The sequence below is a fragment of the Cebus imitator genome, unplaced genomic scaffold, assembly GCF_001604975.1.
Source record: "Cebus imitator isolate Cc_AM_T3 unplaced genomic scaffold, Cebus_imitator-1.0 Scaffold281, whole genome shotgun sequence".
Taxonomy (NCBI): Eukaryota; Metazoa; Chordata; class Mammalia; order Primates; family Cebidae; genus Cebus; species Cebus imitator.
In genome coordinates this window covers 2854700-2875930 of record NW_016107596.1, presented here as the reverse complement: position 1 = coordinate 2875930, position 21231 = coordinate 2854700, and the positions used below count along the sequence as shown (strand labels likewise).

Genomic DNA, 21231 nt, shown 5'->3' with positions numbered 1-21231 from the left:
TTTTTTTGAGAAGGAGTCTCGCTCTGTAGCCCAGGCTGGAGTGCAATGGCACAATCTCGGCTCACTGCAACCTCCACCTCCTGGGTTCAAGTAATTCTTCTGCCTCAGCCTCCAGAGTAGATGGGATTACAGAGGCACACCACCATGCCCAGCTCATTTTTTGTATCTTTAGTAGAGACAGGGTTTCACCATGTTGGCCAGGCTGGTCTCGAACTCCTGATCTTGTGATCCTCCCGCCTCGGCCTCCCAAAGTGATGGGATTACAGGCGTGAGCCACCACACCCCGCCGTCAATTCATTTCTCTTAAGTCTCAGTTTTTCTTCTCTGTGGAGGGTGAGTGTAAGTTTCTAATTCTTCTTCCCTGGGTCTCCCAGACTCCCACAAGCGCTGGGCCCTCGTGTGGCTGGCCTGCCTACTCTTTGCCGCTGCGCTTTCCCTCTTCCTCCTACTCAGAAAGGATCACGCGAAAGGTGAGCGCTTCCCGGCTCCCCATTCCCCAGGGGCAGGACCAGAGTGGCTCTGGGAGTTCTCCGAGGGAAGGCGGCAGGCGAGCTCACCAGCTGCCTCTGCCCCTGTCCCTTAACAGGGTGGCTGAGGCTCTTGAAACAGGACGTCCACAAGGGGGGTGAGTGGGTGCAAGCGCTGGGCGGGGGGCCGCCCCCGGGGGGGTCAGGCCTGTACCAGCTCACCTCTTCCCTCCCCGTCTCTTTTCAACGGCAGCAGCCGCCAGGGGCCGCGCGGCTCTGCTCCTCTACTCAGCCGATGACTCAAGCTTCGAACGCCTGGTGGGCGCCCTGGCGTCGGCGCTGTGCGAGCTGCCGCTGCGCGTGGCCGTAGACCTGTGGAGCCGTCGTGAACTCAGCGCACAGGGGCCCGTGGCCTGGTTCCATGCGCAGCGGCGCCAGACCCTGCAGGAGGGCGGCATGGTGGTCCTGCTTTTCTCGCCCGGGGCGGTGGCGCTGTGCAGCGAGTGGCTACAGGATGGAGTGTCTGTGCCCGGGGCGAACTGCCCACACGACGCCTTCCGCGCCTCGCTCAGCTGCGTGCTGCCTGACTTCTTGCAGGGCCGGGCGTCCGGCCGCTACGTGGCGGCCTGCTTCGACAGGCTGCTCCGCCCGGACGCCGTGCCTGCCCTTTTCCGCACCGTGCCCGTCTTTTCACTGCCCTCCCAGCTACCGGACTTCCTGGGGGCCCTGCAGCGGCCCAGCGCCCCGCGTCCCCGGCGGCTCCGAGAGAGGGCGGAACAAGTGTCCCGGGCCCTTCAGCCAGCCCTGGAGAGCTACTTCCATCCTCCGGGAACGCCCGGGCAGGGACGCGGGGTGGGACCTGGGACAGGGGACGGGACTTGAATAAAGGTAGACGCTGTTTTTCTACCCATGTGGCCCACACGTGTCTCCGCGGCGGGTGTGGCAAACGGCGTTCCCTAGCCCCGCGGCCCTTTAAAGCCCGGACAGGTGCAGCTCGGTGCCGCCTCTGGTTGGCTGGCGTGGGGTGACGCAATGGCACACGGCCCACCACCATTGGCTGGGCGGCAAGCTCCGCCCCTTGGACTGCGGCGCGGGTGGGGGTTGTACGTTTTACGCAGGCTGTGGCAGCGACGCAGTGAGTAGACGGCCCACGGCACCCGCCGGCTGAGGCGAACGCTTCATCCTCCTCTGTGGCCTACGAGGGTCTGAATCTTTCCCTGCTGGCTCGTGGGCCGTGCCTTTGCCAGTCTGCGAGGCCCTGAACCTGACCCCTTCCCTTCCTAACCGGATCCGGGCTCCTCCCCCCAAGCCCGGGGTTCCGGACACCTCCTCCAAGACAACTCCTCTGGCCTCCTCTGCTTCATTACTTGGAATCTGATCTCTCCTCCCTAATTCTGAGGATCCGGCCCCTAGTAGCCTTTATCAGGCCCTCAAACAAGAGGCTGACTTTTGCCCCCTTGCCAAGGAGAGGCCACTTTCCTCTCCTCACCCCATGCTAATGGGAATAGCTTATCTCCCTTCTGGAATGGCCTGTTATGCACCTTTCCCCGCCCATCCCCACAGCCCCTGCAGTACCCAGTCTGGCCTCTTTTGGTTGTAATAACGCAGATCTGGGCTCCCAGCGCCGCAGCACCTCAGAACAGACCCTTTTCTTTCTTACGTGGGGCCTGACTCCTTCAGTGAAGCCTCTCCACGCCCTCTATCTGCAGGTCCCCAGCCTGGGTAAAGATGGCCTCACAGCCTCTGAAGGGCCTGGTCCCAGCTGTGTTCTGGGGCCTGAGCCTCTTCCTCAGCCTCCCAGGCCCCATCTGGCTCCAGCCCTCTCCACCTCCCCAGTCTTCTCTCCCGCCTCAGCCCCATCCGTGTCATACCTGCCGGGGACTGGTTGACAGCTTCAACAAGGTGGGTGCACCGGCAGCCTCATTGGAAGGGGACCCAGCTACTGTAACACAGCGATTTAGAGTGGGGAACCCTAGGATGCAAATCTGCATGGATTCAAGTTTCATGTTGGTCTCTTACTAGTTGTATGGCCCTAGGCAGGTTGCCTTTCTGTGCCTCAGTTTCCTGATCAGAACAGTGAGTGCTAGCATATGCCAGGCACTGTACTTAGCTATTACTAATTTTCTGTTTCCAGGGCCTGGAGAGAACCATCCGGGACAACTTTGGAGGTGGAAACACTGCCTGGGAGGAAGAGAAGTTGTCCAAATACAAAGACAGGTAAAGGGCTTTTTGGGGGAGGGGTGCATAGTCCCCTCCCCACCAAATCTCTTCTCTACTGGTGGAGGGCTAGGAATTCTTGGGGAGCACTTATTCATTCAACAAATATCACTGAACTTCTATAGTATAGCAGTAAACAAGGCAAGCAAAATCCCATCTTCCTGGAGCTCACATTCTAATAGAGAAAATAAGCAGTGAATATTAAGTCAGATGAAGAACAAACAGTGAAGCACAGTAGACTGCGGGATGGTAGGAGGCAAGGTGTTCAAAGTGTAGCATTTGAACAGAGAGACCTGAAGTGAAGAAGCAAGCTATGTGACAGGGAGGGAATTGGGCAGAGGATGGGACTGAGCTTGGTGTGTTCAAGAAGCGGCTGGAGTGGAGTGAGCAAAGGGGAGAGTGGTAGAAGGTGAAGGCAGAGGTTCAGGCCTTGAAGGCTACAGAAAGGTGTTTAGATTCTTTTTCAAAGTGTAGTGGGAAGCTCTTGGAAGGTTATGAGCAGAAAAAATGATAACAGTCTTCTTTATACCTTTAAATATTACTCACACTGCTATGTAGCAAACAGACTGTAGGGGGCAAGGAAGTACCAGTTTAGGAGGCAAGTGCATTGTCTAGGCATGAAGGCAACACAAGCTAGTGTGGCATCTAGTGGAGGACATGGTGAAGGGGTCACATTCTAGGTATATTTTGCAGAGAGAACAATAGGATCTGGTGATGGATTCATTATGGGGTATAGAGAAACAGAATAAAAGATGCTCACTAGATTTTGGGCCTGAGCAACTGGGTGAATAGTGCAGCTGTCTTCTAAGATGGTAATACAGGGGAAACTGAGATGGTTTGGGGAGGGGTGGGATGTGGTGTTCTTTGATCATATTGGCCTGAAGTGTCCATTAGACATCCAAGCAGACTCCATCCAAGTCTGGAATTCAGAAAAGAGTAGGAATTGGAAACAGGAATTTGAGAGTTGTCAGTATATAGTCAGTATGTAGAGAAAGCCATGGAAAGGGTATAGAAAGGCAAGCCCTGAGCCCTGAGTCCTGAGCCCTGCAGGACTCAAAGTTAATGGAAGAAGAGTCAGCAAAGACTCAGAGTTAGACCTGGTTGTTGGTTCTTACCATTTGTAACCTAGGGAAGGTCATTTAATCTCTCAGAGCCATAGTTTCTTCACCTATAAAATGGGTCTATTAATGCCTGATTTGCCTATTTTATAGGAGTGTAGAAAGGGTTAACAGGGATGTCCACTAAAAATAAAGGTTTTGTTATTAAGTAACAGTGGTCATTTTCTCTTTTCCTTCCATGGGCCTGAGTTTCCTTATTCAGGAATGAGGGGATTGGCCAAGATAACCCCAGTGCACTTCTGGCTTTACAATGGCTCCTGCATTGCTTGGTTTTTTAAATCACTTCCTATATGCCAGGCCCTGTGCCAGACCCTTCAAATACAGGATATAAAGCATCAGATATATATATATATATATATATATATATATATATATATTTAATTGTGGTAAAATATACATAAAAATTTCCCATCACCACTATCTAGTTCTAGAACATTTTCATTACCCCCTCCCAAAAAAATCCCATACCAATGACGTAGTCACTCCCCATTCTCCCCTTCCCCCGGCTCCTGACAGTCACTAATTTGTGTTAGTCAAGCAGAAATTAGGATTTGCTGATTTCATTAGAATCATACAATACGTGGCCTTTTGTGTCTTGCTTGTTTCACTTAGCATGTTTTCAAGGTTCACCCATACTGTAGCATATATCAATACTTATTCCTTTTTATGGCTGGGTAATATTCTCGTTTGGCTGTACCACATTTTGTTTGTCCATGCATCAGTTGATGGACAGCTGCATTGTTTCTGCCTTTTGGCTGTTGTGAATAGTGCTGCTGTGAACATTTGTGTACAAGTTTTTGTTTGAACACCTGTTTTCCATTCTTTTGGGTCTGTAACCAGGAGTGGAATTGATGGGTCCTATGGTGATTCCATGCCTAACTTATTGAGGAACTGCTTTTCCACAGTGGTGATGCCATTTTTGCATCCCCACCTGCAGTGTGGGAGGATTCTAATTTCTCCACATCCCTACCAACACTTGTTATAGGATGTATTTTTAACCATATCAATCCAGCAAGGGTATTATATTCCGTTGCTTAGATGCAGGGACTGATGTATCTTACAACAAACTTGCAGGGACGGTATTGTTGTCCCCATTTTACAGATGAGAAAGCAAAGAGGTTCAGAGAGATTAAGTGACTTGCCCAAGGTCCTACCACTAGATTTGAACCCAGGTCTGTCTGCTTCCCAGAACCATGATCCCTTCCATTATACCCCATGGCCTCTCCTTTGATATTGTCATAGCAAGAGGAAGGGTGGAGAGAGACCTGATGAGGGTGGTGGGTGGGGTGGAGCTTGTTTCCCATCAGCCCTTCCCTGTCTGGTCAGTGAGACCCGCCTGGTAGAGGTGCTGGAGGGCGTGTGCAGCAAGTCGGACTTCGAGTGCCATCGCCTGCTGGAGCTGAGTGAAGAGCTGGTGGAGAACTGGTGGTTTCACAAGTGAGTGGCAAGGGGGCCTTCCCTGGGAGTAGGTCACAGTTGGACCTGATGTTAAGGCCTTGGCTTGGCCAAGAAGTGGGGGATGCATGCTGAGGGCCATGTCCTGGTTCTGCTCCTTCTAAACCCAGATCTGCTAAGGACTTGCAGGGGGACGCCACTTTGAGCCTCAGTTTACCCTTCTGCCAAATTGGGAAAGGGCATTGGTCAGATGGCCTTGTGGGTCTTATGTCCAAGCTGGGTTGAATCACAGATTCAGAAGTGGGGGATTGGGAACAGCACTTGTGACACTATGTCAGCACCTCCTCCCCACTTCCCTCCACCCTGTCCCTGCCTCAGGCAGCAGGAGGCCCCGGACCTCTTCCAGTGGCTGTGCTCAGATTCCCTGAAGCTCTGCTGCCCCGCAGGCACCTTCGGGCCCTCCTGCCTCCGTGAGTTTTTAAGTTGCTCTTGGGGATGAGAGGGGACTGCTGAAGCCAGGGATCCATTGCTGGCCCTGTCCCTAGCTGGCCGTGTTAGCTCAGGCTACTCAGATAACTTTTCAGGACCTCGGTTCTTGCCCACCTCACAGGGCTGGGGAGATGGGCAAATCAGTGGGGAAAGGCTTGGAGAACGCACAGGGGCTAGACTAAGTCAGATGCAGTGTGGTTATCATCATGTATTAAAGAAATGATAGACCCCAGCCCCTTCATTTCCCATGCCAAATCAGACTAAGCTACCTTTCTAGGGAGGGGCGGGTGCTGCCCTGGAGTTCCCATGGTCACCATCCATCCTCACACACAGTCCTGGCGCAAGAGCTGAACTTACTACCAACCTCTTTTAGAACAGTCTTTCCTGAAGCTGCAGATAAAGAGCTAGCTACAAAGATGGCAAATTCAGTCTTTATAAAAGAAAATATTTGCTGCAGTGGCTCATGCCTGTAAACCCAGCACTTTGGGAGGCTGAGGCAGGAGGATCACTTGAGGCCAGGAGTTTGAGAGACCAGCCTGGGTAACATAGCAAGACCCTGTCTCTTAAAAAAAAAAATAGTGGGGCATGGTGGTGCAGCCATAGTCCCCCTAGGCTGAAGTGGGAGGATTGCTTGAGCCCAGGAGTTCGAGGCTGCAGTGAGCTATGATCACATCATTGCCTGGAAAACAGAGTGAGACCCTGTCAATAAAATAATAAATAAAATGTTTGTAAATAACCTAATTGTTCCACAAGAGGAAATTAGTACATTTCACAGTTTTATGACAAAATATGTCATTAAAATTAATTTTATTCTCCAAAAATGATTAATGATATGCAGAGCAGAACATATTCTCTTGTATATCAAGGTTGTATAGATGACCTCACCTGGTTTGGTGTCTTCCCACAGCCTGTCCTGGGGGCACAGAGAGGCCCTGCGGTGGCTACGGGCAGTGTGAAGGGGAAGGGACACGAGGGGGCAGCGGGCACTGTGACTGCCAAGCCGGCTATGGGGGTGAGGCCTGTGGCCAGTGTGGCCTTGGCTACTTTGAGGCAGAACGCAACGCCAGCCATCTGGTATGTTCGGGTAGGTAGCCAAAATGTGTGGCACTGGGCCGGGGCAGATGGGGCACCTGGCTGCCGATCCTCATGCTGACCCCTTTCTGCCCAGCTTGTTTTGGCCCCTGTGCCCGATGCTCAGGACCTGAGGAATCAAACTGTTTGCAATGCATGAAGGGCTGGGCCCTGCATCACCTCAAGTGTGTAGGTAAGTGGGACCCTAGCTAGGTCTGGGGAAGTTGGGCAGGGACCTGGGCTTGGTCCCTCCTTCTCTGCATTTGTTGAATACAGGAGTGGGCTAGCTTAGGCCTTCATGGAGATCTTAACCTTGCTGGAAAGGCAGAAAAGTAACCAGATACTTACAGTCCAGTACACAGGTACTGTGCAGTATAGTCCCTGTGTACAGTGAGAGATACCTCTGATCTAGTTGAGTGGAAGCGGTGATGGGAAATCAGGAAAGGCTTCTTGCATGAGGTGTTACTTTGGCCAAGGCTTAAAAATTGAGGAAGGGTTGGCCAGGAGAATTAGGACTCTGAACTTTGGGTCAGGAAACCTGGGTTCAAGACTTGGTTTGGTCCCAGCCTAGCCACTCATAAAGACTAGGTAAAGGCTAAGCTGCTATAACAAAAATCCACAAAAGACTGTGGCTTAAAGAATATAGAGGTTGGCCGGGTGCAGTGGCTCACTCATGCCTGTAATCACAGCACTTTGGGAGGCCAAGGCGGGTGGATCACCTGAGGTCAGGAGATCGAGACCAGCCTGGCCAACATGGCAAAACCCTGTATCTACTAAAAATACAAAAATTAGCCAGGCATGGTGGCAGGTACCTCTAATCCCAGCTACTCAGGAGTCTGAAGCAGGAGAATCGTTTGAACCCAGGAGGCAGAGGTTGCAGTGAGCTGAGATCCCACCATTGCACTATAGCATGGGCGACAAGAGTGAAACTTCGTCTCAAAAAAAAAAAAAAAAAAGAATCTAGAGGGTAGAGGTTTATTTTTTCTCTCATATCTCAGTCCCAAAGTGAGTGGTCCAGGTTGGCAAGGAAGCTGTGCTAGTCACGTCATTCCAGTACCTAGATCATTCCTGTAACTTACTGCACAGTCATCCCCTGGCGTATTGTCTGCATGGTTGAGTCCTGGGCATCTCCATGTCCCATGTCCCAGCGCTCAGGAAGGGAAAGAAAGTGCATTGAGGAGTCCAAGCCGATTGTTTTAAGGCCAAGCTAACAGTGGAGCACATTACTCCTGTTACATCCTGTTCTCTAGAACTCAATTACAGGGCCACACTTAGCTTCAAGACAGGCTAGAAAATGTGTTCTCTGGCTGGGCAGCCTGAAGTCCACCTGTATGTCTGCTTCTGTGTTGTTGGTAGACAGTGTGCAGTCTCTGCCGTATTTAATCCCAGGCAAGACCATTCCCCAATGGCCCTGGCCCCAGCTTGCCTACTAAATAGAGATTGAAATTCTCACCCTGCTCACCTCTCTGCAGACATTGACGAATGTGGCACAGAGCGAGCCAACTGTGGAGCCGATCAGTTCTGCGTGAACACTGAAGGCTCCTATGAGTGCCGAGGTCAGTGTCTACTTCTGCAAAGGAGGAGTTGTGAGAAGGGAAGGAGGAGCTGCTCCACACCTGTCTCTCCAGACCTTCCCCTTCTCAGGCTTCAGAGCACCCCCAGGCCTCCTCTTCTGGAGCATGGTTCCCCTGGGCCTAGGAGCACATCTTACCCGCATCTCTCTCTCCTCTCTCCAGACTGTGCCAAGGCCTGCCTAGGCTGCATGGGGGCAGGGCCAGGCCGCTGTAAGAAGTGTAGCCCTGGCTACCAGCAGGTGGGCTCCAAGTGTCTCGGTAAGTCTCCTGCTGATGGGACACAGGCACCTGGGAGTGCCTCATCCAGCATGAATGGAGATGGGGCCGGAATATGGGCAGGCAGGGGAAGGAAGGGTGGAATGTTGCCTGGGCAAGAGCAGAGGGGAGTGTTGAGAGGTGGGCAAGATGGAGTTGGGGTGCTGGGTGGGGGGCCCTGGCAGAACTCTGACCCCTCTCTCCCCTCAAGATGTGGATGAGTGTGAGACCGAGGTGTGTCCAGGAGAGAATGAGCAGTGTGAAAACACTGAGGGCGGTTATCGCTGCATCTGTGCTGAGGGCTACAAGCAGATGGAGGGCATATGTGTGAAGGAGCAGATCCCAGGTGAGCCCTGGGGCAGGAGAGGGGGGGTCCTTATTCAAAGAGAAGGCAGGCAAGTCCCTTCCCAACGTAGCAGTGGCAACTCCAGGCCCTGCCCCACGCCTGCTGCCACCCAGCCCCCCAGAGGCTGCACTGAGACCAGGCTCTACATCTGATCACCATATTGGCTTTCAGCAGCCTTATATCTTCCAGGGTACAAAGGGAATCAGACTTGTCATCAAATCAGTCTGCCTCCCTCACCTGTTTCCTCATCTATCCAATGGGACCAGTGTTTGCCCTGGCCTGCTGAGAGCTGTCCTAGGGGCTGTGGTGAGATGCAGGGTAATCACAACGATGATGACAGGGACCATTTCCCCAGCAGTCACTGTGTCAGATGCTATTCCAGGTGCATTCCTCATCTTATTTAACCCCTGAAACAACCCGACACTGGAGGTTTTATTCTCATCCCCATTCTATATCTGTAAAAACTAAGATGCAGAGAGGTGAAGCTACTTTCCCAGGGCTATGTGGCAAGCAAGTTGCAGAGCTGGGATCCCAATCCAGACAGTGTGACCCTGAAGAGAGACTCATACAAGTAATTAATAAATGCTCTGCTCCCAACTTGCCCACCATATAGCCTTGGCAAGTCCAACCCCCTTTACCTCTCTGAGCCTCACTTTCCCATTTAGTGAGACAGGGATGATAACTACTCCTTGCAGAGTGGTTTTGAGCAGTAAATGTGTGCCTGGCTTGCTGGGCAGGCCTGGTGGCCATGATGATCAGGTGTGTGGGAGTCCTGGGGAGGCTCCAAGAACTGCCAGGAACAGGGGTTGGAGTGCCAGGCTGCGTCTCTCGCTCTTCTGCAGAGTCGGCAGGCTTCTTCTCAGAGATGACAGAGGACGAGCTGGTGGTGCTGCAGCAGATGTTCTTTGGTGTCATCATCTGTGCTCTGGCCACGCTGGCTGCTAAGGGTGACTTGGTGTTCACCGCCATTTTCATTGGGGCTGTGGCGGCCATGACTGGCTACTGGTTGTCAGAGCGCAGTGACCGTGTGCTGGAGGGCTTCATCAAGGGCAGATAATCTCAGCCACCACCTATAGAATCTCCTCCCACCCATGCTGCCCCCAGAGCTTGGGCTGCCCTCCTGCTGGACACTCAGGACAGCTTGGTTTATTTTTGAGAGGGGGGTAAGCACCCCTGCCTGCCTTACAGAGCAACCCAGCTACCCATGCCTGGGCAGACAAGGCCCCTGGGGTAAAAAGTAGCCCTGAAGGTGGATGCCATGAGCTCTTCACCTGGGGGGTACTGGCAGGCTTCACAATGTGTGAATTTCAAGTTTTTCCTTAATGGTGTCTTCTAGTGAGCTATGGCCCCTGCTCAGGATGAGGGGGTCCTCTCATAGGTGGGGCCATCCTAGCCCCCTCCTGCCAGCTGCATGCTGCCAGCTCTTGTTCTGTGTTCACCACATCCCTACCCCCATTGCCGTTTATTTATTCATCTCAGGAAATAAAGAAAGGTCTTGGAAAGTGAAAAGACTTCAGTCTTACTACCACTCCCACCTTGGGGAAATTTCCTAGAATCCTGGGAAATTGAGGGCTTCCCTGATGACGAGTGGAGAAAAGAGAGCTTGCCCCTAAAGTGGTGTTAGGAGAAGGAGGATAGAGGAACCAGCTTTAGGAGGGTTCCATGCCAGCTGTCATTTGGCAAAGGACCCTGGAAAGATGACTTTTACCTCTGAATGTCACTCTTTCCTCAAATAGGCTTCATAATGCTTTCCAGTCAGGTTTAACGTGAGAATTAAATGAGGTGATAAATGTGAAGACCTGGACAGTACACAGGAGATGTTCAATAAAATTGTGGTCGCCATTATGACCAGAGCCTCCAAGTCTCAAGCAACCTTTCCTCGAAGTCCTCCCCTCCCTCCAATACACAGGAGTTAGAATGACTGGGAGGCGGCAGGGGCTCCAATCTCTCCTTCCTCCTAAGAGTACAGGATCCTGGCATGGCCAGAGGGAAGCACGAGGCAATTCCTAAGGGTTTATTTCTTTGGCACAAAGAGGACAGTCAATCTAGACAAGTGAGGCTTATCACTCCACATTGGAGAGTCTGGGGCACCTGCTCCCTGTTCCTCATGCCCAAATCCATGCACATCCACCCTGTATTCCGCATAGGACATGGCCTCTGTGCAAAAAATACTGGCTGAAAAAAAATGGAAATATTAAAAACAAAAAACGGGGTGGAGTGGGTTCACACCTGGCTGTCCCTGGGAACCGTGGTCCAGTGGAGGCCTGGGGATGCCTTTTATTTATTTATTTATTTATTTATTTTTGAGATGGAGTCTCACGATTGTCACCCAGGCTGGAGTGCAATGGCGTGGTCTCGGCTGACTGCAACCTCTGCCTTCCGGGTTAAAGGAATTCTCCAGCCTCAGCCTCCCGAGTAGCTGGGAGTACGCACATGCCACCACACCCGGCTAATTTTTTTTTTTTTTTTTTTTTTTTAGTAGATACGGGGTTTCACTATGTTGGCCAGGCTGGTTTCAAACTCCTGACCTCGTGATCTACCCGCCCCAGCCTCCCAAAGAGCTGGGATTACAGGCATGAGCCGCAGCGCCAGGCCAGGATGCCCATTTTTTAAAGGCTCAACTGTCCCAGTAGGCCATGCCTTGTGTGCATCGGGCAGGGTCCTGGCCCTGCATCAGGACCTTTCCTCAAAGCTCGATGGTATCACTGGAGGCGCTGCGGGATTCCCCGGGCTTGCCGCGTGGCTGGACCTCTGCCGGGCCGTCCCCTGGCCGAGCAGCGGTAGAGTCAGGGACTGGGGTCGGGGCAGGCAGTAGCTGCACAGTGCTGGGTAACTCATCTAGGGGCAGACTGTCCACCGACGACAGCCCATGGCGCCAGGGGTTCCAACTGATCTTGAGTGAACCCCTGGAGAAGCTGTCCAGGGAGCTGCCAGAAGCCGCCGCGGCCGCCCCGTCCAGCTCATCCACTACGTGCCGTGGGACCGGCCCGCGCACGCGCACATCACTGAGCGACCTGCAGCGGCCGCGAAGGAGCGTGGAGCCCGTGTCGTCGAACTCGGCTTTGGGGTGGCTGCCCCGGCGCGGCCGCAGAGCGCTTCCAGGCGGCGGGGAGGCCAGGCCGCGGAGGCCGCAGCGCTGGAACACACTGTCTCGCACCAGGTGCTCGCGGAAGAGTGCGGCGTCGATGCTGCGGCTCAGGTTGATGGGCGAGGGCGGCCGCAGATCCAGCTCGCTCAGCGATGGCGCCGGACCTACACCGTTGCGGGACAGTCCCGGGCCACCCTGGGGTCCGCGACCCAACGATGCAGCCGAGCCCCAGGCGCCTGAACTGGGCGTGCCTAGCTGCCCACTCTCCGCCGGGTTGCGGATGAGACTCTTGCTGATGTCCAAGCTGCCTGCACCAATGCCGCTGGGCCCCGCGTAGCAGTTATTGGGACGCTCCGGCACCTCGCTCTTGCCCGACGGCGCCGGGCACGCCAGACGCATCAGCTTAGCCCAGCAAGCGTGCTCCGTGGGCGGCCTGGGTCTCGCGGCAGCCACCGCGGCCAGCGCCAGAGTGAGCGCCCATGTCAGCTCCAGGAGGCGCAGCCAGAAGTGGACACCCCACCAGGCCCACGAGAAGCGGCCCACGCGGCCTGGGCCCGGGTACAGCCAGAGCGCGGCCGCCAGCTGCAAGCCGCTGGCCAGCAGCCCCAGCGCGCCCGCCACGGCCAACAGCCGAGGGCCAGGGCTGGCATCCCAGCCCCGCGGCCCTTCCAGCAGGCGGCGACGGCACAGGCAGAGCGTGCCCAGAGCCACGGCCGCGCCCCAGGCGCACGACAAGCCCTGCGTCAGGAGGTTGAGTGCAGACCATGGGGACAGCAGGTCTGTTGCGAGCAAACCCACACCATGCACCAACGCCACTGCTCCCAGCAGGAGTGGGTTTTGCAGCGGCGGCGGCAGCCCCACGCCCAGACCGAGCAGCGTCAGGGAGGCCAGCGCTGTCAGCAGCAAGGGAAAGGGCAGGTTGTAGAGCACCAGGCCAACGCGAACGCCCAACCGCGCCTGCGAGCCGTAAGGGTCGGTCAGCATATAGGCGGATCGCAGCCCCGAAGCCACCAACACCAGCACCGCGGCCACCAATGCCAGCCGCGGCCCTGACGGGGCGGCTGCCAGCGCAGCCAGCGCCAACAACGCGGGCAGCAGAAAGAGCACCCCCACCCCGTAGACATGCAGCTCCCAGGAGAAGCTCAGCACCCGCCGCAGGGGCCCCCAGCGTAGCGGGGGTGCAGTGGCATTGGCTGGGGGGCTGGAGGCCGGAGCTGAAGCCATGGAGCTGGCTGAAGGCTCCGGAGGGGGAGGTTGGCCCAGGGCTCGCTGCGTGGTGACTCGAATGAGGCCCCGGCGTGACGTCGAGGGGGCCTGGACTGGGGGTGCTGGGGGATGGCTTTGGGGGCGCCCCGGCCACTCCTCGGCTTCATCTGCAATGATAACAATATTAAAATAGCCCTTTGAAAAGTGCTTTTGATTTTCTATCATCCTCTAGTGTGGCTGGCAGGTCATTTAACTTTTCCAAGCAAATCTGCAAAATGGAGATAACAGTACCTGCCTCATTGGGTTGTGGAGAAGATGAAATGTTTAGCATGGTGCCCAACACCCAGTAAGTGCTAAATGGATGTCAGCTATCATTTTTATTAAATGCTGCTATCAGGGAAGTAGTACCCCAGCAGTTCGACACATGGGCTGCATATTAGAATCATCTGGAGACCAAGGAATAAGAATTTCTTGGGACATGGCTTAGGCATTGGAATTGTTTTTTTCTTTTTCTTTTCTTTTCTTTTTTTTTTTTTTNTGAGCCACCATGCCTGGCCTCTGATGTTTTAAAAATGTTGCCTAAGACTAGGCATAAGATAGAGCCTTTACTTTTATTTCCATTTTTTTGAGACAGGTTCTCACTCTGTCACCCAGGCCAGTGTGCAGTGGTACAATGAGGGCTCACTACAGTCTTGACCTCTAGGTCAAGCGATCTCCCACCTCAGCCTCCGGAATAGCTGGGACTACAGGCACACACCACCATGCCCAACTAATTTTTTTGTTGTTGTTCTAAACATATCCATGTCACATATTAGAACATTCTAGTCCCAAAAGGGCAAATGACTTCTCCCAGATTCCCCAGTGATATGAGTTTATTATCCTAGGTTGTTTGAAGGAAGCCCTGGAAGACCCCTTTAAGCAGGTGATGTCTCCATTCATCACCGCCCTCCACCTCCATACACCCTCAACAAAGGTTCTCAGTTACTAGACAGAACACTCCCCTCTCCCCATACTCCAGCCATGCCCTCACCTGGCTGCAGGGCCCCCATGGGGCTCTCTGTTCGGTTTGCAGCTGGGCCAGGGTCTGAGGGACCAGGGATGAGGGACTTGGGGGTGCCTGGGAGCTCCACAGCTCCTCTCACCCGCTGCGGGGAGATGGGGTCTGCTCCATTCATTGCTGCTATCTCTGAAATGACAAAGCAGTCATCACCGTACCTGACCCTCCTACAGTCCCCAAAATCTAATACCTCAGGATTGAGGCACAATCACCCTCATTTGCCACAATGAGGAAAATGAGACCTAGAGGGACCAAGGGTCAAACAGAACTGAGGCATCCAGTTGCCCCGGAACATCATTCAGCACCCGCACTGATACCCACCTGGCTTGGACTGCCCATCAGGAGCCTCTGAGGCGGGAGGAGCCGTGGGCTGGGGTCCTGGTGAATCCTTAACATCAGGGAGGTCACCCTGCTTAGGCGGGGAACCTGGGGAGCTGACTTCCCAGGCCACTTCAGTTCCAGCCCTCTTGGGGGTCTCAACCGGCAGCTCCTCAACAGGAGGAAGGCTTCTGGCCAATGCCAAGTCTGGCTGGCCCCCTGGTTCCTGTGAGTAGGCCACCTCAGCTGGGGATACCGAGCCAACATCAGGGCCTGCTGGATCCTGCTGGGTGAAGAAGGGGCCTTGAGCTGTCTCCTGGAAGTCCGGGAAGTCCTCTGCAAACCCACCCTGTCCTTCCAGCGCTGGCCTCTTGACAGTGCCTGAGTGGGGAACAAGCATGTGGGGTGGGCCCTGGTGGCCTGAGGGAGAAGTAGGTGGGACCCGGCTCTTGGTTTTGGCCTTCAGACCCTCATCTCTAGGTGGCTGCTGTCCCTCTTGGCCTCCATGCTGCAGGGAGGGAGAAACTGTGGCTACCCTGAGGTGAAGTCTGGGAGTTGTGGGGATGAAAGTAAGATGAGGGGGACCCACTGGGTGGGGAGCCACTGCTTCTTGCTCCAGAAGCTCTTGTGAGTCCAGAGGTCCTGTCCAGCCATGGGAACTTGGCCCTGGAGCCATCTGGAGGTCATCAGTTACTGAGAGTCGTTCTCTCTGAGCCCCGGGGGCTGCTTTGGGCACGTACAGGGCTGGGCCAAGGGGAGAGGCCATAGGCTTCTCAGGCATCTCTGCAGCAGGGGCGTGGTGGACATCAGAGTTCCTGTGACTCTCAGCTCTGCGGTTCTCCCGGAAGATGTCTAAGTCCTGGGGCTCTGAGCCCACAGAACCCTTGGGGTGGGCTCCGGGGATCATAGGGGTTTCAGAGTTTTCAAGTGGCCTGGGAAAGCCCCTGCCCAGGGCAGGGCCAGTCCCCAGGAGCGGCAGCAGTAACAACAGCAGGAGGCCACATATACAGCCCCATGGGCTGGAGGCCATGGTCTACTCCGACGCCTGGGCCTAAAGCCCCCACCTTCCAGTCCTCACTGGATGAGCCTAAAAAAAAAACAGGGGGAATGACATGTGAGGGCTGGGGGTCTCCATGGCTTCCTCAAGGGGCTAGCAGGAAAGAAGAGCAACACAAGGCAGCAACTTCTCTGCTTTTAAAACTGCTGGATGTGGCACTTGCCCTGCTTCAAAACCTTCAGCGGCCTCCATTTCCCTCAGGAGAGAACATAAGCTCCTCTCCTGGCCTGCCAAGATTCTGGCCACCACAGGCCATTCATCTGTTCTCCAACACCCACTGGACTGCGTGATTCCCAAGCCTTTGCTGCTGCTGTTCTCTCAGCAGGGAATGCTCTCTCCCTTCTTCACTTGCTGAAATCTTGTTCTTTTCTTTCTTTCTTTCTTTCTTTCTTTCTTTCTTTCTTTCTTCTTTTTGAGACAGAGTCTTGCTCCGTCACTCAGGCTGAAGTGCAGTGGCATGATCTCGGCTCACTGCAGCCTCTGCCTCCCGGGTTCAAGTGATTCTCCTGCCTCAGCCTCCTGAGTAGCTGGGGCTACAGGTGTGTGCCACCACACCTGGCTAATTTTTATATTTTTAGTAGAGATGGAGTTTCACCATGTTGGCCAGGCTGGTCTCAAACTCCTGACCTCAGGTGATCTGCCCATCTCAGCCTCCTAAAGTGCTGGGATTACAGGCGTGAGGCACTGCGCCCAGCCTGAAATCCTATTCCTAAAAGCCCATTTCAAAAATGAGAGAGGTGGAGAGGGAGAGGTGGAGAAGGAGAGGAAGATGCACCTGCCTTTGGGGAGGGGCCTAAGTTTGAATCCCAATGTCTCCATTTCTTGGGGGAGTCATTTACCTCTCTGCATTATAGTTTTTCCATCAGTAAAATGGCGATAATAAGCATCCCTAACTTGGGGGAGCTCTTACAAGACTTAAATAACAAAACACTTATGGGCAAGGTCCATACCTGGTGCTTGAGAAGCATAAGAACCCTTTCACTTTTCCCTCTGTCCAGAAAGCTTTCTGTCTCTCCATTCCTCTTAACTATTTCAACAAGTAATTTGAACACACACTATGTGCCAGGCCCTGAGAATAAAGCAGTGAACAAGACTGCCAAGATTGCCCTCATGAACGGCATTCTAGGGGAGAGACAGACAATACATAATTTTAAATAAGATGTGCTATGAAGAAAATAAAACTCGGCTAAGAGATGTATGAGAGGCCATTTACACAGGGGGTACCAGGATGTCCTCTCTGAGGTGACATTTAAGCTAAATGCTGAATAAGAAGGAGTCAGCTGTTTGAAGATTTGGGGGAAAGGCATTTGGCAGAGGGAACAGAAAGGGCAGAGGCTCTGAGGCAGGAATGAGCTGGGTGAATTCGAGAAATAAGAACAGGAGTGTGGGCCAGGCACGGTGGCTCACATCTATGATCCCAGCACTTCGGGAGGCCAAGGCTGGTGGATCGTTTGAGGCCAGGAGTTCAAGACCAGCCTGGACAACATGTCAAACACTCGTCTCTACTAAAAATACAAAAATTAGCCAGGTGCAGTGGCAGGTGCCTGTAGTCCCAGCTACTCGGAAGGCTGAGGCAGGAGAATGGCTTGAACCCAGGAGGCAGAGGCTGCAGTGAGCTAAGATTGTGCCACTGCACTCCAGCCTGGGAGACAGAGTCAGACTCTGTCTTAAAAAAAAAAAGAACAGGAGGAGTGTGGCTGAAGCACAGGAAATGAAAGTCAGGAAGGCAGGAGCAAGGTCACAGGTGTCTTGTAGGCCTTGACACGGCACCTGAATTTTATTCCACATGCTACAGGCAGCTAGAGGGGATGGGAAGCACGGGGATGACAAAGCCTTATTCGTGTTTTAAAAAGCAGAGAGAGGCTGGGTACCGTGGCTCACACCTGTAATCCCAACGCTTTGGGAGGCACAGGCGGGTGGATTGTTTGAGGTCAGGAGTTCGAGACCAGCCTGTCCAACATGGTGAAACCCCATCTCTACTAAAAATACAAACATTAGCTGAGTATGGTGGTGCGGGCCTGTGATCCCGGCTACTTGGGAGGCTGAGGCAGGAGAATCACTTGAACCCAGGAGATGGAGGTTACAGTGAGCCAAGATTGTACCACCACGCACTCCAACCTGGGCAACAGAGCAAGACTCCATCTCAAAACAAAAACAAAAACAAAAGCGGAGAGAGAGGCCAGTGTAAACACCCAGGTAGGATGGGATGGTGGCTTGTTTCAGCTTGGCCATTCCTCTTTCTGCCTTCCTTCTCTGACCTTCCTGGGCACTTGTCACCCTAGCCTCATTCTGTAATAATCTCCTGCCTCTTATTTCAAACCTGCAGCCTCCAGTATACACCTGGTCCCAGGTGGCTATCCCCCAAAATTTCTTGTTCCTGAGAGCCTCTTGGTGAGCCAGGGAGGCAGGAAGGTGCCCCACCACCAGGAGACGGTGCATGGAGGCTGCAAGAGCTGAAGCCTGGGTGTGTTTAGGGGAAGAGGTCCTGCTCTTTTCCTCTCTGGGAAGCAGGTGTCTCCAAAGCTTCCTGGCTTTTAACCCGTGGTGGCTCACAGACACCTTGAGAAGCCACTGAAAACCTCAGGTGCTCTCCCAGGGAAAAGATCCAGGCTCACCAAAAGTTGTGGACAATTTCAAGGAATTCAAAGACCTCTGAGGCCCATCCTCCAAACTCGAGTTTAGACTCTGTCTTAAAGCCTTGTTGGTTCATTTCTCAAACACTCATGGAGCCCCACTGGCTGCTTCTGGTCTAGACTAGGTGCTGGAGGTCCAGAGGCAGGGCTTAGCTCCAGGATTGGGAGTAGGTAGGGGTGTGCTGAGAGGCCCCTAACACAGGTACTGGCTAAAAACAGTGCTCCTGTGTTTAGCTCTACACCAGTTAGGCTCCTGTGCTAAGCTTAGCAACATGTCATTCCGCCCTCCCAATACGAGGTGTGGGAATAACTATTTCACAGGGGGAAGAAACTGGGTTTCAGAGAGGGTGAGCAACTCCCCCAAGGTCACACAGCCAGTTGAGTGGACACAATCAGGGTTGTAATGCCCCCAGAGGCTCATCTTGTGCAGTGAGTCCAAAAAGCGTTGCTGAGAAGACAGCTGAGTGGGGCCTCTGAAGATAAACATGCCATCTACCCACCACCGCCAACCGAAGAGATGTGGGCACCTGCGGACAAGGCGGGGGCTTGCCCAGCCCTGGGCTCCCACTGCTGGAGAGGCTGTGGGGGTGGGGGATCTCTCTGCCGCAGGGACTGGGGAGAGGCCGGCGTGGGGACAGGGCGAGGCCGCTGCAGGGGAGCCTCGGAGCTGGTCCATCTCGGGTTACCTCTCCTCCTCCTCCTTCTCCTCCTCCATCTCCTCTCTCCCTGGCTCCGCGCCTTCCCGCAGTGTCCAGGATGGGGGTGGGCGCCGTGTAGGCCTGGTCGCCCGCGCCCGCGAACGGGGCAGCAGGCCACGCTCCCCGCCGGGGCCCCGCCATCGCCCCCTCCCGGGGCCAGCTCCTCACCTGCGCGCCGCAGCCCCCGCGTTCACCTTGCGCGCGTCCCTGCAGCCGCTCGCCGCGCCGCATCCTCCGAGATGCTCAGACTTGGCTAACAGAGCCTGGCGCTGCCGATCGCAAGCCCGCCCACAGGAGCGCAGCCCTGCTTAACTCTTTCCCCTTAGGGGTGGACTCTTCTCCCAGCCCTGACTTCCCCTCGCTCAGGGATTCTCAGGGCTCAGAGTGGAAGCGAGGTCACCTCTGAGGGATGTGGAAATGCCTTCTGCAGCATCCCTGAAAGCGAGGCAGCTAGCCTCTGCTTGCATACCTCATGGGACGGGGAGCTCACTTCCTCCTTATCTATATCCCTATATCCTTTTAGGTAAATCCTACTTGCAGCTCGGCGTGTATCCTTCAGATCCTTTTCAATGCACAGTTACATATACATATTAAATAGAAATGACGTCATGCTGTACACGTTTTTGTTTTTGTTTTTTGAGACGGAGTCTTGCTCTGTTGCCCAGGCTGGAGTGCAGTGGCGTGATCTCGGCTCACTGCAACCTCCGCCTCCCAGGTTCAAGCGATTCTGCTGCCTCCGCCTCCCTAGTAGCTGGGATGATAGGCATGGACCACCACGCCCAGCTAATTTTTATATTTTTAGTAGAGATGGGGTTTCACCTCGTTGGCCAGGCTGGTCTCCAGCTCCTGACCTCAGGTGATCAGCCTGCCTTGGCTCCCCAAAATGTTGGGATTACAGGCGTGAGCCACCGTGCCCAGCCGCTGTAATTCCCCTTTCTCTCTTTCACTTTACAATATATTCTGGCACATTTTTCATGTAAATATCTATAGATCTATCTAATTTCTTGTATCCACTGTTGAGAATTCCAGCATATGGTCAGCTAGTTAGTGTTCTTTATCCTGACCCCTGTGATTGGACACAGGTTGTTTCTAGCCTTTGATTAGCAGGGATAATGGAGGAGGGGCCATCCTTGCAGACATCATTGTGCCTGTGCACAAGTGCACCTACCAGGTAATTGCCTAGCTTAGGCATGGTAGTCGAATCTACGAGTCTGCACATTTTCAGGGCTGGTAGACACTGTCAAAATGTTCCTGGTCTTTCTTTGAACACCTCTTAATAAACTAAACATTCACTGCTAGGCTCAACTCATTAAGGGAAATCCACACAAGAAATATATGTGATTATAAAAAACGAGGTAGGGCTGGGTGCAGTGACTCACACCTGTAATCCCAGCCGTTTGGGAAGCCTAGACAGGAGGACTGTTTTGAGCCCAGGAGTTCAAGACCAGCATGGGCAAGATGGTGAGATCTTTTTTAATTAAAAAAACAAAAAAACAAAAAAACACTAGCCAGGCATGGTGGTGCATGGCTGTAGTCCTACCTACTCCAGAGGCTGAGGCAGGAGAATCACTTGAGCCCAAGAAGTCAAGGCTGCAGTGAGCTGTGGTCACTGGAGTGCACTGACCACTCTGTCCATTGACCACAAGCTGTGTCACTGGAGTGCACTGACCACTGCCCTCCAGCCTGGGCAACAGAGCAAGACTCTGCTACAAAAAAGAAAAAAGAAAAAAAAAAGAAGAAAATTTGGCTTATGTGATGGCTCATGGCTGTATTCCCAGCACTTTGGGAGGCCAAGGCTGGAGGATTGCTTGAGCCCAGGAGTTCGAGACTAGCCTGGGCAAAATGGCAAAACTCCATTTCTACCAAAAAAAAAAAAAAAATTAGCCAAGTGTGGTTGGTGGTGGGCACCTGGGTCCCAGCTACTCAGGAGGGTTAGGTGAGAGGATCACTTCAGGAAGCAGAGGTTGCAGTGATACAAGATTGCACCACTGCATTCCAGCCTGGATGACAGAAAGAGACCCTGTATCAAATAAAAACTTAAAATTTAACTTAAAAAAAAAAAAGAAAAAATTCTTCCCAGGGCTGAGCTAACATCTCCCTCCCAGTGGCTTCCTACCTCTGGCTCTCACAGCAAAGCCATACTCAGCCCCCAGTTGTGTCTGGCGTGCTGCCGTTTGAAGACTATTCCATCCCAAAAGGCTGGTAAATGGTGGGGTCTGAATCCAGTTCTTTGACTGTGGGA

General features: G+C 53.6%; 3 protein-coding genes across 16 annotated transcripts in view; 2 read left to right on the top strand and 1 right to left on the bottom strand.

Annotated features, from left to right (window-relative positions):
• IL17RC (interleukin 17 receptor C) overlaps positions 1-1377 on the top strand; it is a 13162-nt gene extending 11785 nt beyond the window's left edge. For 8 of the 11 annotated variants that reach the window (XM_017501519.2, XM_017501518.2, XM_017501521.2 and 5 more), the window contains 3 exons: positions 375-470; positions 587-625; positions 721-1377. In XM_017501519.2, the coding sequence (XP_017357008.1) occupies positions 375-470; positions 587-625; positions 721-1349 (764 nt within the window). In that variant the 3' untranslated portion in view covers positions 1350-1377. The remainder of the gene's footprint in view (positions 1-374; positions 471-586; positions 626-720) is intronic. The other 3 variants (XM_037728857.1, XM_017501517.2, XM_017501516.2) reach the window with 1 other exon arrangement.
• Positions 1378-1505: 128 nt separating this feature from the next.
• CRELD1 (cysteine rich with EGF like domains 1) lies at positions 1506-10783 on the top strand. 2 transcript variants are annotated; one of them, XM_017501529.2, is made up of 11 exons: positions 1506-1602; positions 2177-2369; positions 2602-2684; positions 5129-5239; positions 5576-5667; positions 6594-6770; positions 6855-6950; positions 8230-8313; positions 8494-8589; positions 8798-8932; positions 9775-10783. In XM_017501529.2, exons 2-11 carry the CDS (start codon positions 2196-2198, stop codon positions 9987-9989), a joined length of 1263 nt encoding a protein of 420 aa, XP_017357018.1. In that variant the 5' UTR covers positions 1506-1602; positions 2177-2195; the 3' UTR covers positions 9990-10783. The 2 variants fall into 2 exon arrangements, with proteins under 2 accessions (XP_017357018.1, XP_017357017.1); XM_017501528.2 differs by having other exon boundaries at positions 1565-1670.
• Positions 10784-10925: 142 nt separating this feature from the next.
• Positions 10926-19534, bottom strand: PRRT3 (proline rich transmembrane protein 3). Of its 3 annotated transcripts, none has more exons than XM_017501510.2 (4): positions 19158-19532; positions 14605-15688; positions 14257-14412; positions 10926-13393 (listed from the first exon to the last, which is right to left on the bottom strand). In XM_017501510.2, exons 2-4 carry the CDS (start codon positions 15629-15631, stop codon positions 11619-11621), a joined length of 2958 nt encoding a protein of 985 aa, XP_017356999.1. In that variant the 5' UTR covers positions 15632-15688; positions 19158-19532; the 3' UTR covers positions 10926-11618. The 3 variants fall into 3 exon arrangements, with proteins under 3 accessions (XP_017356999.1, XP_037584784.1, XP_017357000.1); XM_037728856.1 differs by having other exon boundaries at positions 11433-13393; positions 18978-19532; XM_017501511.2 differs by lacking the exon at positions 14257-14412 and having other exon boundaries at positions 11433-13393; positions 19158-19534.
• Positions 19535-21231: the final 1697 nt, after the last annotated feature.

Excerpts from the sequence above, each read along its gene's own strand:
- CRELD1 (XM_017501529.2), top strand. The coding sequence starts at position 2,196 with ATGGCCTCACAGCCTCTGAAGGGCCTGGTCCCAGCTGTGTTCTGGGGC. Across the intron at positions 2,685-5,128 it reads TTGTCCAAATACAAAGACAG|TGAGACCCGCCTGGTAGAGG; the intron begins GTAAAGGGCTTT and ends CTGTCTGGTCAG. Across the intron at positions 5,668-6,593 it reads CTTCGGGCCCTCCTGCCTCC|CCTGTCCTGGGGGCACAGAG; the intron begins GTGAGTTTTTAA and ends GTCTTCCCACAG.
- PRRT3 (XM_017501510.2), bottom strand. The coding sequence starts at position 15,631 with ATGGCCTCCAGCCCATGGGGCTGTATATGTGGCCTCCTGCTGTTGTTA. Across the intron at positions 14,413-14,604 it reads TGATGGGCAGTCCAAGCCAG|AGATAGCAGCAATGAATGGA; the intron begins GTGGGTATCAGT and ends TTGTCATTTCAG. Across the intron at positions 13,394-14,256 it reads CATGGGGGCCCTGCAGCCAG|ATGAAGCCGAGGAGTGGCCG; the intron begins GTGAGGGCATGG and ends TTATCATTGCAG.